The following is a 25,609-nucleotide window of genomic DNA, read 5'->3' on the forward strand; positions in this document are numbered from 1 at the left end:
ATGGTTGGGATGGTGGAGACCCAGGCACCGGGGCAAGCGCAGGAGGATAAATCTGTCAATGTTGTGGCCTCAAATCCTGATATGCTACAACATTTAGTGACAGAGGCTGTAAAAAAAGTACTTGCAGATCAGGAAGTTACGGATACGGAGAAAGTTTCGCAAAACATTGTCTCTCAAGTAGTGGAAGGACTCAAGCCAACCTTAGGCTCTGGTTCTGCTGCCCCTATGCGCAATGCATCAGATATAGTAGGAAAGCATATTACAATTCCCACGCCCATTACAAAACCAATTGCATGTGTTTACAATCCAACACCGATAGCGGAATTGAAGAAACGGCACATACCTGTAGTTTCGTATATGCCAACCAGGGAGAGTAGAGTGGCTGTGAAACGTAAATTCTCGCCGGAAAGGGTTAAACCATGGTTAAACATCGTACAGGAATCCAGCAGCTCTCAATCATCTGAAGTTACATATAAACCTACTGCAATAGTCAATTCAACTGAACAAGATATTGTACAGAGTTACATACCGACAGTCAAATCAGATTCATCATCATCAAATTCGTATGACGACAGTAACTCGAACGATTATCAGTCTAAATTTAAGGAAGTATACTATCCGAAATCTAAAAAAAGACGGGAGGAGTATGTTCCTAAAAATGTCAAGGCGCCATTAAAAACAGTTCAGCAATTAAACCACGCTACTTTGGATCAGTTTGAGCCAGAATTTGATATGATAGATGAAATTCTTACTGCCGATCACACTACTTCTAACGCATTAGAACAAGCTAAAATATCGGCTAGCGAGGATTCTCAAGATTACTCTTTGGATATTGAACCTAAATTTTCTGATGATGAATCTATAGAAGACATATCTAACAATGAACATAATGCGAACATTAAAAAGGCTGAGCAAATAGAGGATGTGAATGAAAAGGAGAAGGAAAACTTGCAACATGCAAGAACTGATACTGTAGATAAACAAACAAGCAATAAAGATAAAAAAATGCATAATAATCACTATGATGCTAAAACGGGTGATACAAAAAGTAATAGATCTAAACATAAAGCAAGTGACACAAGTAAATTATCACAGAGACGAGAAGAAAGTACAAAACAGAGTACTGACAAGGAGAAAGAAAAACATAAGAGCCATAGTAAAAGCAAAAAAAGGGATAGAAAAGATCATCATAATTCTGAGAGGAGAGACAAAGAAAGATCTCGGCATGAATCAGATTCCAGAGATAGGCATCGTCCTTCTTCTAGTAAAGATAAAGATAGGAAAAAAAGCAATCGTGATGATAAAGACCCTTCGCGTCAAAGTAGAGATCATTCGGATTCGCGGAAATATAGGCATTCTTCTCCAAAGACAGATCGAAACAATCATCATAAATCTAGTCGGCATGATAAACATAAATCAAAATCAAATTCATCCAGTTCTATATCGAATAAACGTACATCTAGCAGAAGCGACAGGAAGCATCAATTGGAATCAAGTCGGAGATCAAATGATTCTTCCAGAAAATCTAGCAAATATAAAGAAAATAGTAGTGAAAGGAATTCATTCGGTAGTTCTGATAGTCCTGCAGACAGTATTCATTCTTTTATGGACGAAGAGATTTTGGAATTATCAGATTCTGATCATGATGTACAAGAAGAATGCCTAAGAATATTTCAGGTAAATTTTTATGTAAAAATATTTACATATTTATATATTTATGATATTTTTTAGAAATGATCTCTCTTTTATATAGAATCTATTTAACACATGCAATTTCTTTCTCTCTCTATTCAACACATTCCTTTTTTTATTTTTTCCGGTATTTTAGATTTGCATTTTATAATTAATTAAAATATATATATGTTACAAATACTTAAAATTTGATTTATTTGATAAAAAATAAAAATTTATGTATTAATAAAAAAAAAATAATTTTATTTTTTCTTTGTGTATTGGATGAACTGTTACTTTATGTTGTTTATATTTATTCATTTTTAAGGAATATCAAGCTTCTGATCATCCAAAATTAGTATCAGTCAAAAAATCTTTGAAAGAAGAAACCGAAGACTTGGAAGAAGTTGGTAAGAAAAGAGTTGCGCATCCTTCAGCGGCTACAAGCGTCACTAGACAGTTAGGTCCTAGTCAGCCACCAAAAAAGCTTATAACACCACAACAGAAAATGTACGAGCGATGGCGTTTGATGAAGAAAATAGCGATCGGAAAGGCCGCAGAAAAGGCGATAGCTGAAATGAAGACTCAAGTTACATCTATGTCAGCAGTTCAGTCCTCGAGTAATTTACAAAAAGAACATATCGAGTCCGCCTCGTCAACAAACAATAACGATCTGCAATCGAATGTGAATAGTAAGTTGAATAATGTAGCAATTAAATTATGTTTTATTTTTGGACGAATATTTTTTTTATTAACGTCTTTTAATGTGTATTGTAGGTCGTGTTAGAATTGCTCATGTTCCATATGCACAATCTCTTGCAATGGAAAAGAAAAAGGTCACAGTAACAGCAGGAAAGTGCGGGGACCACAAAGAAGTAAATAACAAAACAATAGCGCAAACTACGAAAGGCAGTGCACGCGTCGCTCACATTCCGCAAATAGTAAGTTTTAATTAAAAACTGTTAAGTTCCAGTATAACTTAATTGTATATATCCTGTCTCTTTACACTGTGCATTCATTAAAATTCTATTTGTATGCAGGTACCTCAACTGGTACGTCCAGAACCGCTCCAAGTCGCTACGCAGAAGTTTCCCTTAAATGTTCGTCAGTATTATATTAATATAATGCACGATATATGCGTGCAAATTTATACGAATAGCGACGATGCAGCGCAACGTGCCGTTAAAGAGGAACTCACGTGTCACGAAAAATGTAAGGCGCTTGCTGTATACAAAAGTTCATGTATGCTGGCGGTTCATAGGCTGAAAAAAGAAGTCGATCAAAATAAATCGAATGAAAAGTCCGTTGGATTGAACTATGGTATGGTATCTCATGAAGCCATGCTTGCTGGCAAATCGAGAGGCTCTTGGAGCATAGTCAAGAGTAAAAAGAGTGTGGTAGATTTTAAAGGACCTGCACTTTATAATATGCTCAAGAAATGGGTCATGTCTGAGGAGCAGCTCAGAGATAATGGGTTTCCACGAAGACATCCGGATGATACAAAGGTAAAGAAAAATCTTAGAGATAATAAAGTATAAGTAAAAGAATTAGCCCAATTTATTGGGATTACTACAATAAAATGATAAGATAAAGAATAATAAATAAAATCGCGATGTACAATTACAACCTCTTTGATTAAAATGGCGTCTTATCTACAATAAGATACGTCTTACATCTTGCAGGGACGAGCAAAGGTATATGTAATAAATGCGCGGAACCAAAGTGTTTTATCAAAAGTGCCTAATGAAAGAATATGCAGCCGATGTGGCCAAGCGTATATGGTAGATAAACAGAGCTTTGCTGTACAGCAACAAAACTGTATATATCACTGGGGAAGAAAATTTACAATTAAAGGCGAGGGCAAGTACAGTTGTTGCCAGCAATATGGATCAGCTACTGGTTGCTGTGATGCAAAGACACATGTGTGGGATTACACGGATTATGAAAATCTTCGCGGTTATGTTAGAACTTTATCAAAAGGTAAGATATTTTTAGTTTCTTATATTTTTCCTATATATTTAAGTACATCAGTGTATTATATATTAATTTTTGCATTGTATGCATACAAAATAAAGATGTTTCTATGGACGAACAAGGTGTCTATGCACTCGATTGTGAAATGTGTTATACTACACATGGTTTAGAATTGACTAGAGTGACAGTGATTGATGAAGATTGTAACGTAATGTATGAAACGTTGGTCAAACCACAAAATCCGATAATTGATTATAACACAAGGTAAGTGATAATAAGATTAAAATTGATTAGGTATATATTTATATATGTTGTTTAAAATATCAGTATTTATGTATGTGTTATAACTAATTTTCTATGTTATGGTAGGTTCTCAGGGATTACAGAAGAAGATATGAAGGACGTGACGACGACTATTTTAGATGTACAAGCTACACTTCTCACAATGTTTTCGGACAAAACAATCCTGGTGGGTCATAGCCTTGAAAGCGATTTTAAAGCTTTGAAACTGCTTCACGATACCGTTGTGGATACCAGCATTATGTTTCCACATAAGAATGGATATCCGCAAAAACGGGCATTGAAAAATCTTTGTTCTGAATATCTCAGAAAAATCATACAAAATGACAGTGAGTTCAATCTTTCATATCTAAAAGAAGAGAGAGTCGTTTAAAGAGAGAGAATGTATATATAATAAAATAATATCTAATAATAATTTCTATTTTAGTTGGTGGTCATGACAGTAAAGAAGATGCCGTCGCTTGCATGGAGTTAATTCGCTGGAAAGTGAAGGAAGCAGCAAAATTACAGTAAACAAGGCTGCGCTCGCAGTTTATTATGAACAAATATCGTGATTGCTGTACGGTTACAGCGCGCCAGCTTGTATTATTACGCATACTTTACTGCCGTATGTGTGTGTATCATACTTTCTTATGTATAAATATGTAATATTTCTTTTGACACTAAATTCGAGATCGTGTAATTGATAAGATCACACACCTGCAACATCAATTCTCGTGACATTTGTATGCAAAGAGTCAATAGAGGATTGATGTAAGAGATTTCGATATATACATCACGATATTTCGATTAATATTTTTATACTTCGTTATATTATTGCTTATTTATATTTTATAGCATTAAAAACGAGATACGTTACATCTGTTTATTTATTGACCTAACCTTGTAATGTAGGCGTATTTCAAGGATCTATAATAAATCAACAGAACAGCTTATATTAGAGTGATATTGCATGCTTGATTCAAGTAGCAAAAAAATATATTAATTTTTTTATGTTGTAATTGAGTTTATGAATCACTTAAATGCGATTACTATCTATACATCATGAAAACGTGCTTATATAAATAATTGCTACAATCATGATAAATATCATAATAAAAAAATATCTCAGGGCTTTGTGGAGATGTATCATTGTGCATCATGATGATGCATACGTATTTTCGTGATATTAATCTAACAATTATGATACACAGTTATGACTGTTATTAATATATATAAATATGAATATTTATAATGTAGGAATAAAATATGGCAAACCAATTTGGAGACAAATTGAAAGATGACAATGTTGCAATGAATGTTAAAGAGAAATGATAAGTGTGTGTATTAATTATGAAAAGTGAAAAATTAACTTAAGTTGTATATTTTGTATATATATATATGTATATTTATTTATAAAAAACTCGTCCAAGAGTTTGTATTAAATTGATATATATAATTTATATATATGTATTAATTAGAAGGTCTCTCTCTTGGAAGGAACAAAGAATCAAATAAAAGCAAGATAATACAATCAAATCTTACGTGACTCACAATTATTCTATTTCTTTCGATATTTAATATTTTGCCATATGTATTAAATAAATAAACAATCGTTGTAATTTAAAAGAAAGCCAGAACATTCTTTTTGTACATCTTATTTTTTTCTTTGTACATATTTTACAAAAATTACATTTCGATGAGATCTACATCAAAATATTTCTCGACTATATTATGCTGTTTGATGATTTTGTGTTTAACAATTAAGAGCATAATTCCAGTTAGATATCGGGATATCATTGCGCTATATCACGCTCGTCGTCATAAAACTCGTGCGATTCATGCCGCAATTAACTATAGATATCGCTATTAGTATATTTGCGGAATTGATTGTAACGATGCAAAGTGCCTATCTTGTTTTCTTTTAATGTATTTCAACATAATGTAGACACAGGAACATATTTCCGAAGTACACTGCTCGATTTCTCCGTTAAAATATCCAGTTCTATTGTTCATAAGATACAGTTTAACACGTTATTGTATATAAAATATTTCTCTTTTCCTTTGCTATTATTGTCTGTCATTCTAGTTTACGGAAAACAAACGCTATATATACTTTAAACTACAGACAATGCTTAAAGACGACTATGTTTTTTGGAATACATTACATCGAGACAAGAGTTTGCAATCCGGCGATCGAGTGGCAGCATCGTTTTTGCTTACGATATCATTTTCCTTCACAAGTAGAATAAAAAATGATTTAAAATATATGTCGTTTCCATTTTTATTTGTAAAAGTCAGCTTTGTACAAGGGATCATGTATACTCGTTCAACTTTACATACAAAATACTTTATGTATCCGTTCTCAGAGATTGCGTATTATTGTCTGCGTATTTATATATAGCACGTTCCCTCCCATAATACAATTATTGTGCTCGTTAGAAATAAAACAAACGTACATAAAAAAAGAAAAAGGATATATCGATCTTATAAAATGAAACGAATGACATTTGCTACGACGCCACGAGCAATAGACGATCAATAAACATCATTTAAAGTAATCGTTTGTATAACAAAATATATGCATACGGCTTAAGAGAATTTTTGTTCGCTAATATGCGAGCGCATTTTTGCATTTTACATAATCTCGCAATATCTTCTTTGTCGCGTTGATAAAACTCGTGAAGCAACTACCGCGAGTCGAGATGAATGAAATAATTCGACAATGAATGAATTAATGCTAATCGTGTAACGTTAATGTTGTAATATCTTTTTTTTTCTCGTACAAGAGTGTATCGTGCTATCATAATCGGATCGACTCGAACGCAGTTTGCTACAAAACACATGTGTCAAAAGAAGCGTGATGTTCTTTCGGCGGAACCGGATATCTTTGCTAGAATCGCATTTATAGCAATTTCAGGCAATAGTAAAGCGATAATACTGAATGTATGTATCGAAAGGCGATATCATCTTGGATATAAATCCCTTTTCCTATCACATAGACTAAATATTAGTCTCCGACACGACGCCTCTAATATACGTAATGTACATATAAAATATGCACATTATACACAGTAATATGTACACGGGGATATAACGACGCTTTCTCTGTTAGCTCTTCCTTTGTGGAATATTGTAATTTACATAATACTATACAGTATAATACTTACATAAATTGACAGACTGAATGAATTTAATCTCGACCGAAGGGTCGCTGTGAATGCGTTAAAACCTCTTTATCTTTGAACACAAAAAGACGTGTTGTACTACGTGTCGTAATTAATATGTGAATTAAATTATTCGCACGATGTCAGAGATAATTGTCAACTAAGCATTAACTAAATGCACATTTCTTATGTTACTAAATGCTACTCGTCGTTCTCTCCTTAAAGAGATGCTACTCTATCGTGCACAATTTCACCAACATTCACATAAACACCACCATCTTCGCATCCTTTTCGTAAAATTTACAATGATATTTTGATACGATTAATCGAATATAATTTGTGGATTATATTTTCTTAACAACTGCGCATTCGTTTTTACATCAATTTCAAATATTAAGCTTCAATTATCGCGTTCTTTCAAGTATCGCAAACTTGTATAGTTCCTTTTTTTTCGTATAAGTTACGGTACATTAATATGTGCAAAATTTAATCTGTTCAAAATATTTTGAAAATATATTTTTGACCAAGTGATAATACTAGCACGAAAAACCATCATCGATCACTGTCACACGAGATTCTATGTGATTTTGCTGGCTCTCGAACTTATGATGATCGGTTCAATTTTTCACTCTATAATGTATTTTATTTTTTTCAGACAATTATTCTTGTAAAAACACAAGACTTTGATTATTTTTAACGAATAATTCCGAAAATTAGAAAAAATGGGGACTGCTTATCTGCACAAGGAAGACTAAATTCTAATTAACTGCATCGCAAAAGTTAAGATAGTTTATGCAACGAGTATACCTGTACTTTAGATCGAGCAAATCCGAGAACGCTTCTAAAGCTTCCAAAAATAGATCGCGTGGCAGCTTCTAAATACTTATCTAAATTTCGTCGTATACGAAGGCAACTATTCGAAGACACGTGCGCAATTGGTAATATGATTACGCGTACTTTTTTATTTACGTGTGTTTGATGGAAGAATCAGAATTCTCGCTGAGTTTAAAAAAATGAATGAGAGTCTACGGACTTATATATTAAATGTTTAGCGTAATCTTCGCGATTGCAATTTAATATATATATATGTATATCTTTGTAGACTCTATTCCGTTCCATTTTCAGAAAATACGAAAATCTTCGCTTCAATTTTTTTTCTTTGTAGTTTACGAGAATTTTGTTCTTGAATTTTAAAATATATGTAAGCTATGATTAACGAAGTTTTAGGCTTTGAGTTACGCTCAGGAGATATTTCGCCAAACATATATTGTCGAAAATTTTGTTCGTCAGATTATTGTTGTTATTTAATAAATAATTAATTTAATGCTATTTATTATCTTTATCTATCGTCCGTTTTTGAAGAAATTAATTTTCAAATTTTAGGCTTAAACTTTGAAGATAACATTATTTGCAAACATTCAATCGTAATTTTTATATTCGACAAATTAATTTGCCGCATGCTACCGATCTTTCGTTATCTTTTAATATATTAGTAGCTATAATCCGGTATACCAACCTTTGTTATCTTCTGATATATTAGTACCTAATTAAAACCTGAGTATGTCCGCTCGGCTTGACAAAGCATTAACGATCCATTACTTTTATTTTGCATGCATTAGAAATTTATTAATTATCAAATACTGAGATATCGGGCAAGATTTTGCCGAAAATAACTCTACATATAAGTTTTCGCAAAATATGAAGAGGGAGTCTTAATATATTTGATGATTAATCTCAATTTCTTGACAAAAAGACGAGATAAAAAAGTGACGAATTGTTAATACTTTGCCAAATAAATACTGCGACCATCCGTCCTTGTGAGACTCGGTGGATTGGCAGATCGAAGATAGCGTTCGGTGGAATATACTTTCAGACGACCACAGCCTCGTAGGAATGCCCTTTCAGTCCGACAGCTCTCTAACTTGTGGCCGTCGTTCGCCGGAAAACATTATATAATTTATGACTTCCTGCAAAAAAAATGCAAAATGTTCCGTTCGAGTATCCATAAATTGTTTTACTAATATGAACCGGCACGCGCTTGAATAATTAGTGTTTCTCAAACATTATAACTGCGTTCTGAAATTCACTGCCAGTATTTGAAATCTATAATATACGTAACGTGAACTATAGATTTTTATTATTGGCAATGAATTTTAGAACGCAGCCTATATGTAAAAATTTGTAATAAATTAGAAAAATTTTATATGTATCGTGAAAATTTTCTTGATCGCAATATTTGATATACACATAATAACATCATTACACAATGCGATTAATATTTATGAATTCTTAGAAAAACAATTTTAATTAGTTGATAGATTCTCTATTTATGCGTGCAAGTGGTAATTAATGTGCCAATTACCATGATCGTCGTTAATTGCGCTATAGCCATACAAAAATTAGTCTTACTACGATCAGGGCGCGTCGAAATCTTGATCTCCGACCAGGTACAGAAATTGAAAGGCAATCGCAAGCAGACTGATCCCGAGCAAGTCACCCATCGAAGTCAGATACGGTATCGCTGAGTTATCGGGATCGATCTTTCGTTTCCACATCCAGTGGATCATTATGTAGGCGATATAGAGGAGCGCCGCGACCTGCAGCATCGCCGCGCAGAGGTAAACGAAGACGAAGAGCGGCGTCATCGACGTATTGCCGTCTTTCATGTAATTAATCAGGTAAATGAAGATGATGTGGCCCGGTATCACCATCGTCATCAAGACTCTCGTCGTCCTGGCGTGCGTACCTGAAGGAAAAAAGTAACAATGAAGGAATATCCTGAGGAAAAATTCTGATTATTTATCGAGGAACAAAGAGCTACCTTTCCCGAAGAAATTAGCAATAGGAGTGATAAAGATGACGGGATGCGTGTGTCCCGGTGGTATCAGAAGCGTGCCAAGTTCGGCTTGCTTGTGAAGCGCCGTTGATATTCTGCTGGCTTGGACGGCCACTAGATTCCCGCCGACACCGTTGATGACCGGTTGAAACACCGTCAGATTTTCGAAACGCGACACCATGAATTCTAGTATGAGACCGCCGCAACTGTGTAAAAAAATTCACATGTTACAGACTTTAAACTTTATTTGAAATATGATATAATATACAGATAGCAGTAGTCTTTTGATAGGCAACACATTATCCATCAGCAAACTCAAGATTGAGCAATGTGTGTGATTTCTCTCTTTTTACCTGCTGATTAACATAGCCACCATAACTGGCGTCCAACCAAAGTAAAGCACGTCGTTGGTGTATTTGTTCTTCTTGGCGATCCACACCCAGAGCGGTGTCACAAGGATGTAACAGGCTATGACGAGGGGCGCTACCCAGTCTTGTTTGTCTATAGATTCGTAGAGCACGGTAGCGATCCAAGAGAGAAGTGTCAAGGATGTGATGTCGCCGAGACTGGCGGCTATCGGCGTGGCTACGTTGTCTGGATTGATATTGCAATGACGGGAGAAGACGATTACGCCCGCGGTAATAAGGCCCAGAACAAAGGAAGCGAGGGAGGCGGTGACCAGACTGCTAGCACATAGCAAATAGGCGTGATCCAGGGAGACCGTGCCGTTGCGAAAGGCACCCATCACGATCGCCACCACGGAACCCAGGAAGCCTACCACTATTGCTTGGCACTATAAAATTGAGATAATTTTTATTTTTATGAAGCAACACATCTATATAAATAAAAGTTTTAAGTGTGAGAAACAAGAAGATTCTCTTCTTTATTTTTTGAATTTTTTTTATAATGCTTGTTTTAATGGAGAAGCGTGGATAGTCATATAAAGTTGCATTAAAAATGCAAGACTTTTGACGAATTATAACAAAATTTAATAATATTTAATCTATAAGATATTTAAAATGCTGCGAGAAAAATTAAAAAAGTGGTGAGACATACATATGTTAAAGAAAAATGCTAAGTTTTTAAAATTTTGATATGGGGTGATTCTTTATATTTTCTGTGAGAAGAATTTTCTAATTTCATACAGAAATTTCAAACGTATATCAGCTTATCTTGTATAGATATCGATTCACGATATGGAAACACACATATCGTTTAAAGCGTGATGTTTTATAAAGTAACCAGCCATGTGTTGTGCGCGCGAAAGATCGTACGGCAAACAGTCGGCTTCCCGAAGGCCAAATAAAATCGTGGCGCCAATGTGATAAGACGACCGGAGAGCATAGCTCAATTTGTTAAATCGAACGGCTAGGAAAAACGTTGCTTACTTTCTCGTGTCGCCGGCTTGTTTCACAATTAACCGTTAACCAGAGGTTAAATTATCACCTCACATCATAATATCCTCTGACAATTTACGATATCCAGGATGCATCAATAACGACGATCATTTCGTAATTGATAAATAGCAGCGATTTGTTAAAATACGCGAATTTAATTAATTTATTATTAATTAGCAGTCATAAGAATTTCGTAACATTGATTTACTAATGGAAATTCGCGAGGCTAAACTTGAATAAAAAAAACACCTAACCGCGTGCATCCGCGGATATATTTACGATGCTAGATGATAAGGAATCGGATGATTAATAGCGCAGAACTTTTTCGCACGCTTTGTCGCATAATTGTTAAACAAGAAGCTGCGAAGGTGCAATCTATCAAAGAATCAGAACGTCGATTAAAACGAAATAGCAGAAGTTTCAAGGGAAAAATATATGGCATAGAATTAAGTCAATATGTGTTTCACAATGTATTCGACGGAATTAAGTTACGACTCTTTTGAATGACGAATAGCAAATATCGGCGTTTAATTATGGAACATCTAGTTAGAACCAGTTCCGCCAAAGTAAAGTCTGAACCTAAATGTGAAAGGACTAATGGAATACATCTTGTTATATTACGGTTCGATCTAGAGCGTTAGAATATGCATTATCAGAATAATGCAAATATATTTGACAGATGCTCTGATTAATGATCTGTATTTCATTTCGTGTTTATTAATAATAATTAAGATTGCAATTGTTAATATCCAAGACTCGCAACGAATAGCGAAACTATTGCAATTGCAGAATTCGATCATTACAGAAATCAAATTTCTTACGGTTACATAAAAAAATTGCTCCATTCTTAAATCTGTGATCGAATTACTGGTTATTCTCACCTGTATTAAAACGAGATTCCCAATGATCATGTGCCATTGCTCCTTCGGCAAGTCCATGTGTCCGAGATTCGCTTGAGTAGAAAGACGCGATGCCAGGGTCATTTCTAAATTACCCTTCAGCCCTAAAAGTGCTGGTACCAGAATCATGAGCTCATTGACTTTTTCGAAAACTACCCAGTGCTGTAAGTAAACGAAATAAAGATTTGTAAAGTATTACAATATAAAATTAATTAAAATTAAGCTAATTTGAAGTCTATTTCTTTTTAGAGAGGAGAGAGAACCTATTTAATAAATAGATAAGATAAATGTATCTAAAGATTTAAATTTGCTAAGATCTAATTTCTACTACGTAATGTAATTACATTCTCAAATATTCTCCATTCGTGTTTTATTTAAAGTATTTAATCTATTCCAAAAGTAAAGGAAAAAGATTACAATAGATATCAAGAGAGATTGCAAAAGCTGGATGATTCGTTTAATAATAATCGCGTGCCATTTGATTGATTGCCATGAGCTGCGTGAAATCTATATTGATGTTATTGTGTGTGTGTGACATCGTGCCTCGTAAAATATTTCTGGGTAGAAAGAGGGGGAGAGAAGAGAAAAATAATCCGCGTGCGATATGTATGCGAATTTTGTTCGTACTTGGACCAGGTCGAGAACTAATCCGGCGCCCACCATGCCCAAGCCGGCGATGAGGAAGGGTATGAAGACTTGGATGGTGATCGCCAAGTACGACTCGAGCGGTTCGTTCTCATCGGCCACATCGTAGATCTTACTCTCGGCGACGACGTCTGGCAGCCGGCCACCATCGGCACCCTCGTCGAACATGGTCACCTCGAAGCAGTCCTCGATGTTGTGTCCACCGCTTATAGTGGAATTTGCCGTGGCCGCCTGTCCATTGCTGTTAGTATCCTTCGACTCGGAGGTGGTCCGCGAGCGGCCATCGGTCGGTGTCATCTTGTGGGAGTTTTGCTTCTCCAGAAGCAGGGGCTCCTTACATTGCTCACTGCCGACAGAAAAATAGATTTCCGTTACATTGATGTCGAACAAATGGCGATGTCAAGAATACTCATTAACCCTTTGTTATAGTCGTCAAGACGATAAGGTCGGAGCGTTATGGTTTATCAGTACCTTCGAACAAAATTGACAAACGTGATTCTATGATTCGATAATAGAATGATAAATATTACATTGCCATTATGCAGAACGTTCGTCTTTCTGATTTCGAACCACAAAATAATAACAATTAAATAGAAAATTGATATAGATCTAAAAAACTCTTGATAAGAGTTTTTTATCACAACTGTCAAAAATTTATCATAATTCAATATTATTTTATTTTTAAAATTCATATATTGGTTGCAATTTTTATTTACCGATCGATTTGATGAAATAATTATCGTACCAAATCATTTCGTAGTCGAAGAATTAAGATTGCATGATAATGAAGTGTACACAGTCCGGGTGATGAAAAAATAAAAACCAAAGCCTGGATTAAATGATGCGCGACGAATTGATGCTAGATGAGTGAACGCATGCGATTAATCGTGGTGCGTGTCAAATGCGTAAGCACGTAAATCCACAATTAATTCCATCGTGTAATTTTATTCACGATTCCGTTGAACACTGTCACCTAACTATTTCTGGATCATCCACGCGCTAAACATGGATCGCGCATCGTTGTGTCATGCTCGAGATTTTAATTCGAAACTCTTAATTTTCGTTATGAGACACGTGAGGACCACGGGATATTTTCTGCACAATGATTTTTTCAACGTACTTTTCGAACTTGATGCCGGTATTGGCAGTCTGGGACGATTGTGACTTGTCGGGTGGCACTCGTACCGGATGTTGATGCACCTGGCCCTCTATCATCTTTCTACTGAGGGCTGCGTGAAACTCGTTGCCGTAAATATATAGCCATTCTTCTTTGAGAATGATAAGGCTCGCGCCGCCGACAACGACGACGACGACGGCAACGATGGTAACGACGACGACAATTGTATTTCAGGACGCAAATAACGTAAATTATATAATTATGCCGGGAGAAACAACTATCTCTCCCTCTTCTCTCTCGTCGATTAGATTCTCTGAAGGACTGCTGTCGGTTAATCACGGCGAAAATGAAAATATGAATCCAGCGATGTGCCAGTCGAAGAAAGGTAACTTCCTGTGGAGGATCACTGCCAAAGAATCGTCATGTTAATCTAATCGTAAGTTTAGCAGACCACATGGAATACTAATCAGAAATAAATTTATTATGTAAGAAGATTCGAAGCCTTAATAATATTGTACAAGGAAATTAAATTAATAATAATAATATATATATATAATTGCCTAATTCTAGAGAAAGTTGATATCTTCAAAACACATATAATAATCTTTAATATGTCAAAGCCGACATATTTACCACATAATTTTCCTCAGAGACATTTATCATAATAATTTTACATTACGTTGAAGATTCATTATCAACGATTCTTTTTATTATTAATGAATTTAATTTTTTCACAGCGAGAATCGTTCCTGCATTGTTGATTTATTATTTATATATTATATCTAAATATTTTACCTATGCGTGAGATATCGTGAAACAATTTCGTCATATGTGCTAAAACTCTTCGAGTACATTAGTTCCGTGATTTGCGTGAGTTGCATTGTATTTGTGAATAAAGTTACAGCGTATATTAAGCAGATAATATCACGAATAAATGTTTTATACACGCCACGTGTGCCGCTAATTAACATCTAACATGCTCAATTTCCTCCTGCTTGAATTACGTCTCGGAACGAGGTGGTATAATAATCTATTTTGCAATATTACCACCGTGAATGCGTTACATTGATTATATGTAATGAGTCGCGTGGATAATAATTATTCGTTTTAATAAGTCATCCGCAATGCAATGATCAATTTAATTTTTTCTTCTTATTTTTGTCTACCAACAATGGCGATTCAACTGCAGATTAATTTTTACGCGGGCGTCAGATTTGGCAATCAATATCCGAAATCCGGAATGGATTCGATATCGTCGCTAATGAAAACGTCGCGACGATAGCGATAACGATGTTCAATCGCGTGGCAACCTTACGCGCGGAAATTGAGATTATAAACTGCTCGATCAAGGCCAGACTGTGCGGCTGTTCGATTAAAAAAGCAATTTTGCTTTTACAAGTGTAACTGTAAAATCAATATCTCGAGACAATTAATATTGGGTTGTAAATTAAAAAGAAAAAGAAAAAATTTTATTAGTTGAGTTATAATATTTATAAATGTGTAAACAGTAATAAACAGACATAGATTTTATTTATTTTGAAATTGAATATTTAATTGTCTGGATCAGGGATTGATTTTAAAATTGTTGAATTTTTCTGTCTCTTTCGATTGCTTTCTATCTCTCTACTCATTGTTATATAATGTATAAAATTTAGAAATCTGCAATTCTTTTAAAATTAATTCCCTTACTAATTCTATTTATCGATATATTTTTGCGACATTTAATTTTCCTTTATTCCCATATTAAGATGCAGAAAAAAAAATCTAGAATGATCAATATCGATACAATTAGGCTGCAGTTTCTCATAAAGATGAATAAGAATCACAAACCGCCCGATGATCGAGGCGCATTTAATATTCATTGTCTGATCAGCTGCTCTTTACGTCACGCATCGACCGGATAGCGGGGTTTGAAAAGCACGTTTTGTTGCGTGAATTATACGAGTTCTTGTAACCTTAACCTACGCACAATCAAACCGTCGGAGAACCTCGACGGAATTCTCTGTCGCTTATCTACATCTCACGTTTGTCACCGTTTTCCGAATCAACAGTGAACAGATATAGCAGTCGATTATGTGCGAATAAAACATTTTCGCGAACTGGATTTTTGCACGCGTTTTGTTTGGAACGCCTTTAATCGGTTGGGCGATTTTGACTTGGGAAAAAATGTTCAGAAATGCATTAATGAAGGCTTATCGACGACTATCTGTATCTACGATACCGGCTACCTATCCCGAATACACATCTCTCACCTCGTGCAATTGAATCCAATATCGAGGTAACGCCCTAAAAGAAGAAAATCGCAGTGTTCGCAAGAAGCTAGAGTCTAAAAAAAAAAAATCAATAGCAACCTAATTCATTTTTTAACATCTTAAGAAAACCAATTAAAATTTAATTTTAGGATTCTTCTATCAAAAAAATTTTCTTTAAAAAATGGATTAAGGATTGCAGGACACAACTTGAACTTTTTAATCATTCTTGCTCTATCACTTTGATTCTCTTAAACTCCGAAAAATTTGCTTTACACACAACTATTACCTTCTATTCATGACATAAAATTTTTAACGATTTTAGAAAATCGATCAAAATCTGTTGAATATTAGTCCGCAAAAATCGCTGAACAAAAAGCAGATGACATATCTCGTCTCTAGAATACATATTTTTTCGCTAAAATATCTCTCGTTAGACCAGTAAGTTTCGACTTCGAATGGCTTTCCGTCCCTTCCGCCCATACCTGGTTTTTCAGGCGTGGTCGCAGACGGACCCCCGATGATTCCCAAGGACGAGACCCACCGTTGGACCCCCTTCTGTGTCACAGGTCGCTGATCGCCGGCTTCGGTGATCGGTTCTTCAGCGCGAGATCAGCCTACGTCGAGCATCTGATGGCGGTCACCCGATGGCCTGGTGCGAGGCCGTCTCACGCTGCGGTTACATCGCGACTGATCGGGATCGTGCATCGTGCCCGCGTGTATGCATGCCTCCTTAAAACTAGTTTGGGGACACATGTGTCTTTGTGTGTGAGCGTGTGTGTGTCTGTCGGTGGGAGCCGGACGGAGCAGACGCACGTTTATCGATCCGAGCCACTTTCCAGTCAGTCCGCAAACCTTCGATGCTATTCTGGTGTCTGTATGCCAATAGCGAACCCCTATCGTCATTCCCAGACATCTGGAAGGATCGTCTTCGTGCTCGAAGTCTTAACGTGACGTCATTCGGGACGACCCATCGTCGATGGTAGCGTCATAGTTCCGGTACATTCAAATCGCGTTGTGTTATCGATGATTTTCTTACGCTTTTTATGTGGGTTTATCAGTATTTTTCATTATTTTCTATGAATCAGAAAGGGCCGCCTTTGCATTGAAAATCCTAGTGACGTCGCTTGGTAATGCTCTGTCGCGAGTAATTACCTTATCGTTTTGATGCATTCAATTTGCACTCTGTTATTACGATTCTTTTGCTATGGTTTGTTCTTATTTTTCTTAGTAATCTGAAAGATTCGTTTTTAAAAAACATTCATTCAAAATCATTTTAATGACTTTGTCTTCTATATCGTTGGAAATCGATTTAAGCTGGTTAATACTTTATCTCTTATCATCTTCTTTGTATATACATATTTAGGATATACAGGCTTGACATTTTTTTAAAAGTTATTTCTAAAAATTTTTTAAATATGTGTGATACACAATGTGACGAGCATTGTTCGATATCTTCCCTTGCGAGTGACGTCACATATGTGGCAGTCATATAGGCATCGGTTACGTCATCAATCATCAGCTGATACACGTGGAAAATTCTGGTTCATTCATGAGTTTACGACGCATTACATGCGAGTTGCACAATCGCCTTCATTTCGCGTAATTTCCGCGATTTGCTTTTATGTGCTGTAATCCGATGATAGCATTAATTAATCTCAGCAACAATATTCCGTGAATTTTTCTTGCGCTTCGAGTCCATTAAACATTAAAGTGTCATGTTAGACATAATTATATACTGATTAAGCTATCGATTAATATCATGTAGATTGCGAAGCAATATTGAACAAACTTCTTTTTTCACATTTGTTATAGTGAATTTTTCAATTATAACCGATCAATAGAACCAATAAATTTTTTAAAATAATTATAATTGGTAATTTTTTAAATTATATCTGTTATTTCATTCATTTTATGCATTTTTCATTTAGTTTCACAAGCCAACATAATTATGAGTGATTTTTTAAACTTAATACACATCAGTTACATAGATTATAAATGTCGCGTATCAAGGTCCAGTTGTCATGATACAAATGCATAAGTTGTCGAAGGCTATCTTTAAGCTACAAGCAACGTTCGTATTCAATGCGTTCATACACGATAACTTCTGTCAATGCAAGGAGATTGATATTGATTTTCTAAATTTATCCGATATTACTTCTCAGAGCAAAGATAGCTCGTTAAGTATACTTTTACACGCAATACACGATTTATATTTTCTTTTCATTTTATCTCTAATTTGCAAGATAGCGGTATTTTAAAAGAAATGAAAGGCATCGTATATACATATAGATGCATTAATCATATAGTGTTTTAATCTTTCGCTTAAATATATAATTTTTTTATGCTTTCTATAAAGTTAGATTGAGTTTCTCCAGAAACTTGCGATTACATCATTTTAGATCAGATTCTACTTTCGAGAACCATTTTCATGACTCAAATTAGTGTGCTCTATATCTCTATTGCGTTTTATGATATCCTTGTTTCGTCATATCTTTTATTTTCCTCTAATTTCGATTTTACATGCGCAGTATCGTGTTAGCACTACGTCGATAAAATGTGTTGACCGTGAACACGATGGGAAAAAAAGCATATACATAATTGCGTAATACATAATTAAATACAATTGATTGTGCTTGATAATTTATGTAAACAACTTGAATTCAAAGGAAATCACCGATTCAATTAACGAGATGATGCAATAGATTTGAATGAAACTATACTGAAAAAAGATATACGTATACACATTTATAAATTAAACCAATTAATTTTTTCTCAGAAAAAAAAATATGATACATTTTTCTTCTTGCGTTTCACGAAAAGGTTGAAATTACAATCTCTATCGATTTAAGCGCTGCATCTGTTATTCAGCGTAATCCTTATTTAAAGTGGAGCGGAAAAATTCGCTTATAACAGTCAGTCGGTCAATGACGCGCGAATAGGATTCACTGGCCCGTCTATGACCGTATCCTGTGTAGGAGCAGCACTCCGACAGTTCGTGACACAGCAATTTGTATTCTGGTAACTTGAGGATTAGGTCACACTTATATAGTCTCGTTTTTCTAATTATTACTCCGCTGAAACGTTTGTGTATTTCCTGTTCGTACAAGCTCTTAACATCAAAGATACTCGCCGGTATCACGAATGAATAAAAAGAATTATCGCAAGCGATATTGATTAATCAATGGCTAATTATCAGAATGCAAGTAGAATCTTTGAGAAAATATAAAAAAAAAAAAACAACATTAAAACCGTATAAAAATAAAGCAATAAAAAGTAAAATTATAAAAAAATCTATGTTTTTAATTTGAATTTAAACTTCGCGTGTCTGAGATCGACATAAAGGCTGATTACACCGTTTAAGATAATAACATAAAAACTACGATAAAATCGGTGAATGCTAAAAGCTTGGCTACATCTTTAACGACACCATTAACGATACGCAATGTTTGCAATTCGCACCTTGATAAATAACAGTCGATCAATCCGCGGAGGACGTGACGGATTGATGTGTTTGCTCGTCTAATTACGCCAATTCCAGCTAATGGTATACGGTATCGAGTAGTGATAAGCTTGCAGAATACTACTCACTTGAAGTGCCGATTCGTGATCGCTTTGATCAACAAGGTGAGGATGTACATCGTCAAGATCCAGCAATTGACACGATCGGTGCTACTGTTAATGATACAATTACTCTTCGAGATATCGCCTTACGAGTTCGATCAAGTTTCCTTCTCGTGATCAGATACGGCTCTCTGGCTACTCTTGATTCTATATCTGTTTAGTTAAATCACATGCATGGTCCCCATAACTTCATCTTATATAAAGAAATTCGTTCATTCAATGGGACCATTATTTCTCCTCACGATCTTGTCTCACACTGAAATTCGCAATTGAATTGACAGCGTATGCCGATGCCTTATCGAGCAATGTAATGGACAATCATGCTTCCGTGTACTTATTATAGGCACGATTTGAGCGTGATATCTTATATCCGACAATGGCGAGGCTGATAATGCGTTGCGGTCGCAAGGACAGCAGAGAAATATTATTAACAACATTTTTATGGCGCATTGCGTCCGATCGTTCATCGTTATCGGTTATTCTATTGTATATTTGTCGCACAATTTAAATAATACGCCATCATTGAAATTGTTTAGATAATTTTTTCATTATCAACCATACATATATCATAGTAGCGCAAGACGTGGTAATTTTATAGACATATATTTAAGTGGAAAAGTAAAAGTAAAATTAAATAAATAATCGAGAGAGAGAAAAAATTCCTTTCTCTTTACAAATTAAATTATTTAAAATAAAACTTTAATTTGTATCATTTTTAATTTAACGGTTTGTTCCCAGTATGATGCACAAGCCTTAACTTCATGCTTTATTGGAGTCAATTTATGATTGATCCAATCGGCTTTAATCATATATTTCTATCTTACAATCAGTTTGCCAAAGGCTTTTCATTTTTAATCATTTATAATTTTAAGACCTTTTTTTCGATATATTCTTCTTTTTTCTCTGTGATTTTTTCAAAATGTTTCCTTTTCTTTTGAAGAGTATTACAAATTTAAATTAATTAAAGAGCCTAAGAAAAAGAAAGGGGAATGATAATAGTCTTGAGGCAATTTGAGAGAGATATTCTATTCGCTACCATATACTTTGCCAAATTTTGTCAGGTTGTTTCGCAGAGGACATTATTCTTTAACGCGATCTCTAGTTCTTTCGTAAGCATAGGTTTAGACTTATATTCGACTTAAAGTGATATATAATCTGCTCGCACACGCATACCTTTCGTGGTTCCTTTTAAAACGCCGATTACGTAAGGTCCGCTCTTGACTCGGCAAAGGTCGACATTGAAACCGGACCTGAATGAACCGTGTAACTAGAACGCATTCAAATACGCGACGATTTTCCCCAGCAATTTCAATAAAATAACGTATACCCACGTGTAATTTAGTTGCGCGCGTAGATTTTCCTGTCTGTATAGATATATGAGATTTTACCCCGACACCTGATCTGTCTCGTTAGGTCAGTATGTCACTCGCTTCTCATTCGTTATCAACGTGCGTTATAGATATGAAAAAATAGTGTACATATTAATGTTACAATGTTATTTACAATTATAAACATAGATCGTATTATAAATAATTAAATAAAAAATTAAAAAATAACTAGTTTGCTAATAACTATTGCATATATATTGTAATGATATGCGTAAACATGTGCAAATTCTAACAAAATCGCAAAAGAAAGGTGAAAAGACATAATTAAAGGTGAGAAATAATATGACATAATATGTTTTTAAAAAATCTGCCATTATGCAATCCAAATAAACGATGGCGATGGGTTAAATGCCGGGTACATATATTGACGCTAGTGCGTTTTGTGTTGATTGGCTTATGATATAATTGACATACTAATTTACTGAACTCATAAGGCTGTTCCTGAGCATCGATGGATCGCGTACGTTTTTCATTTGAGATTTGTCATGACAATAATCACTTGCTTTTAACGCAGCATCATTATCAATTAATTGATCACATGTTTGGTCTCGCAACTCGAATCAAATGTCATTAATTATTTTGTAATTTACCCGGATTAGTTGTATTTATTTTATTTCGAATTTTCTCATGTACAACGAAATAATGCGCTAATAATAATTTCATGAAATTTGTAAGAAATTAATCTATCTGTTGAGTGTAAATTCGTCGAATATTATAGCGATATTGAATCCTTTCATTGTGTAATACGTGTATTCTTTTATTGTTCTTACATGTACTAGCTACGTATTTTAAACACCTTAGCGACAACAATAAAAGCATCACTGAGAGAGTATTACGCAAGTGCTACCTTATACTTGCTTCTTCAATTACGGACCCTTATACCATATAATAAAGGCGGGTACACAAATATACACACAATCGAGCAACTAAACGGAAAACATGATTGTTCCGTTAAATAAACGCATCATCGTAAAATCTCTATCAGTTTTCTACAGATATAAGACAAGTGCAAATCCAAATCTGTGTGAAAAAATCTAGCTATAGATAATACAAAAAAAAATATATCGTTCGATTGCGATTTCATTCAAAAGTTTAATCAAAATTTCAATAAAAAATGAAGTTGAAATATTTAATAAATACCAATTAATCGAGCTCATCTCGCGCTTTTGTTCCCTAATTATGAGCTTTTTCGAGAGCATATCATAACACGATAGGTAGTAACTAGACCAATAACAATAGATATCAATTGCGAGTATGTCGGTCTTTTTAATGAAACTCGCGATTAGTTTACACAAAGTCTTATCGCGTGCAATTCAAGAGGAGCTCTCAATGCGATGGACCACACGCGAGCGATTTGGCACTGCCATCTTCGTCGTGTGATATTTTTACACGCTCGTCTCGGTCACGCTCCTCACCGTCATTCTACACACCGTGCTAGAAACTAAATTTTCATTTTTCCGCGCTTATGAAAGAAACCGTATCAAAATGCAGGAACTCGTGTATACGTCGGTCATATTCATATATATAATTGCCGCGGGTGGTACAGATAAAACATATTTATGAGTGCATCAAATTTTACACATCGCGCAAACCGCATGAATCTTCAATTTTACACGATCGCTTAATTAATTCAACCCCTCTTTGAATAAAGATTAGATATTTCACGAGTGGCCGCAAGTATTCTTGTATTTTATACCGCCCAATATTGTGACACCTCTCCGTATCTTTGGATACTGCACACATTGTACATGTATAAATGCATTCAAAATTTTACGTAAAATTTCTACTTCGTTATTAGCTTCCAAATGAATTTATTACTAGAATGCGAATTTTTCCAGAGCCCGTTTTCGCGCTTTACATCGGAACGCTTTTCCATCGATGAACCCGCTCTCCGGGCGACACGAGCGCCTAAGCGCTTCCGTAACATATTCGCAGATTGATAAATTACTCCACGTGTTTAAGTTCGACCATGACGGGCAATAACTTAACATACCGCTCTGATACCTCGCCTCTCCCGGTGTATCTTATCCATCAGGCTATCGTTCGCTCGCGCGCGCCGTACGATTATTTTATTTTCGTCGCCGGATGGAGATCGCATGCGAGGTGCAACAGTTTGCGCGCGGGTGGTCTCTTTCTCTTTCTCTGATATGTTAGCTATTATATACTTACACGGTGGTCAGCTGCACTGGACGATGATGCGCTCGCTCGTCGTCGCGGTCGAAGAGTCCGCGGTGCTATTTTGCATTTTGACAATCGCGCACGTGAGAGCACTCATTCGATTTTCGCTCGATGATCCATGCGATGCTGCACGAGACGGTAATCCCCCGATAAACTTGCTTATTATGTCTTTTTACTCGCCGAAGTGGACGTAGCGAAACGAAATGAGCATTCCGCTTTTATCCGGGTAATCTTGAAAGAAGAATCCTCGAACGATTGGAATGCAGATATAAATTATGTCGATCCAAAACCAGTTATCGCAATAAATCCGACGCTCGCGAATGGCACGAAAAGAAGCCAGTGACGAAACTTTGCCGTAATTGGAATCATTCTTCAATCCAGCATTTCAGCTTGTAATTATATTTAGATCACAGCGCATCTTTCGTTCATTATTGTTATCACGCGGTCGATTACTTCATATTCGTTATCGGTCGTCTCGCCACGCTATCGCTTGACAGAAAATTTTCCAGAATATTAGTAAGCTACAAGAATTTTACAAAAAAAAAAAAATAGAAGGGCATCGCACGAGAATTGAAACTGATTTATCAATGAGTCCCTAGAAACAGTAGCCCCCTTGTCACTTTTATAAATCAGCGATTATAAAAGTAGTTCAGGGTCGAACTGAATTAGAAGATACATGTGTCGAGTTGTATTTTTTTAACACTCTTTGCCGCATTTAAAATAATAAAAAAAGTCCTTTATTTAAAATAACATAGGAGTGTATATTCAAGTTTTGCATAGGAATAACGGAAAGATAAAGATTATAAAAAATGATGCCGTTCTCGCTACATATTCAATTGAACTACGCATTTTGTAGCTTTTGTACTATAATTGAATACTGTTTTCATTTTCTTTAATAGCACTCTGTGTGCTCAGAAAAAAAGATATCTTTTTTTTTTTAATTATGTTCTCTGTTGATCAATTTATAATTGCAAACACTGTCGAGCTTCTTTACACGTCCGCAGCATTGAGAATCGAACTCACCAAGATTGAAGTGGTTTCAAGCCTTGAATGGTGCGCGACCTTTAGGTCGGACTAATATTGCGCTCTCTTTTCGCGGCCACTTACTATGCCTTACGCATAACGAGCACGACGACTTAGATAAGATCTAAGAGAGGCACCGTGTACGCCGGGAACGACACGATAGTTGGCACTGACAGACCCAACTATTTCATTCACAATCGTCGTCGTCGGGCTTGACCGCGTAAATCGTCGTCGTCGTCGTCGGGCTTGACCGCGCGAAGCGTCGTCGTGTACGTGTGCGTGTAGATGCGTTACGCGTGACATGGCGACGTAGATGAATGAACCGATGCACACGGGAGAGACGAAGCGCGCGAGCGGTGCGATTATGATGTAGGTGGTTACGAAGCGAGAACGAGCGAGAAGATGTGTGCGACGGAGCTCTAAACTGCAGCCGAGAAGACACGGATCCTGTTGCGTCGTAACCGGTGCACACGCACTCAAGTACGTCTGTATGTATATACATATATATATATATATATATATATATATATATATATATATGCAACACGTCCCGCTCTTAATTTTTCTCAGTTACATTTATACGCCAACGACATCTCCGCTAATGTCAATTTTTCTAATGGACGGAAGCGGATGGCCGATGCAATTCCGTTTAACTGGCGCTATTATTTCCGTGACCGGAATGTACCATCGTCGCTCGATTGTCAAAATATCAACTACGAGATCAGAGATGTGTTCTCTGCAATGATCCAATATTTATTCGAAAATCGTTCGCGACTCATCACATCGATATGACAATGTTACCCTCGGTCCATACGTACGATCGGTGTGTCAATTCAGCACGTGGGATACATTCGCCGATTCATTCGCGGTCGCTTGCGAGAAAAGCCGGCGATACCACGTTTTACGTTTCAATCACTCCGATAATAGCCAACCGTGTAGCGGTGGTGCGGGCCGCGGTTTCGACGTGTCCCGAAGTCACTTCGTCTCGTCGATAAACAGCAACCACCGACGGCGACCGCAACGTATCCGTTCAACGGTTCCTCGCCTCTTCGCTTCGTATATATATATATATATGTATGCGTGGGTGACACGCATCAATGCGTGAATTGGAAAAAAATTATTCCTATTCGCGAAACTCACGAAAGTTACCCACGTCGTCTGC

At 35.8% G+C, this 25,609-nt stretch overlaps 2 protein-coding genes across 5 annotated transcripts; one reads left to right on the plus strand and one right to left on the minus strand.

Moving 5' to 3' along the window:
* The first annotated feature begins 6 nt into the window (after nt 1-6).
* On the plus strand, nt 7-4,590 carry LOC115237760 (RNA exonuclease 1 homolog). Its single transcript, XM_029811010.1, has 8 exons — nt 7-1,677; nt 2,000-2,363; nt 2,449-2,612; nt 2,712-3,176; nt 3,354-3,651; nt 3,747-3,909; nt 4,015-4,274; nt 4,373-4,590. Exons 1-8 carry the CDS (start codon nt 10-12, stop codon nt 4,456-4,458), a joined length of 3,468 nt encoding a protein of 1,155 aa, XP_029666870.1. The 5' UTR covers nt 7-9; the 3' UTR covers nt 4,459-4,590.
* Nucleotides 4,591-5,546: 956 nt separating this feature from the next.
* LOC115237761 (solute carrier family 41 member 1-like) lies at nt 5,547-23,551 on the minus strand. 4 transcript variants are annotated; one of them, XM_029811013.1, is made up of 8 exons: nt 16,720-19,479; nt 13,989-14,391; nt 12,851-13,214; nt 12,206-12,385; nt 10,281-10,720; nt 9,913-10,133; nt 9,501-9,837; nt 5,547-9,058 (listed from the first exon to the last, which is right to left on the minus strand). In XM_029811013.1, the coding sequence occupies exons 2-7, from the start codon at nt 14,081-14,083 to the stop codon at nt 9,506-9,508; spliced, it is 1,632 nt and encodes a 543-aa protein (XP_029666873.1). In that variant the 5' UTR covers nt 14,084-14,391; nt 16,720-19,479; the 3' UTR covers nt 5,547-9,058; nt 9,501-9,505. The 4 variants fall into 4 exon arrangements, with proteins under 4 accessions (XP_029666873.1, XP_029666875.1, XP_029666871.1 ...); XM_029811011.1 differs by lacking the exon at nt 16,720-19,479 and adding an exon at nt 23,416-23,551 and having other exon boundaries at nt 5,567-9,058; XM_029811015.1 differs by lacking the exon at nt 13,989-14,391.
* Nucleotides 23,552-25,609: the final 2,058 nt, after the last annotated feature.

Source organism: Formica exsecta, unplaced genomic scaffold (genome assembly GCF_003651465.1).
Source record: "Formica exsecta isolate Colony F162 unplaced genomic scaffold, ASM365146v1 scaffold308, whole genome shotgun sequence".
NCBI lineage: Eukaryota > Metazoa > Arthropoda > Insecta > Hymenoptera > Formicidae > Formica > Formica exsecta.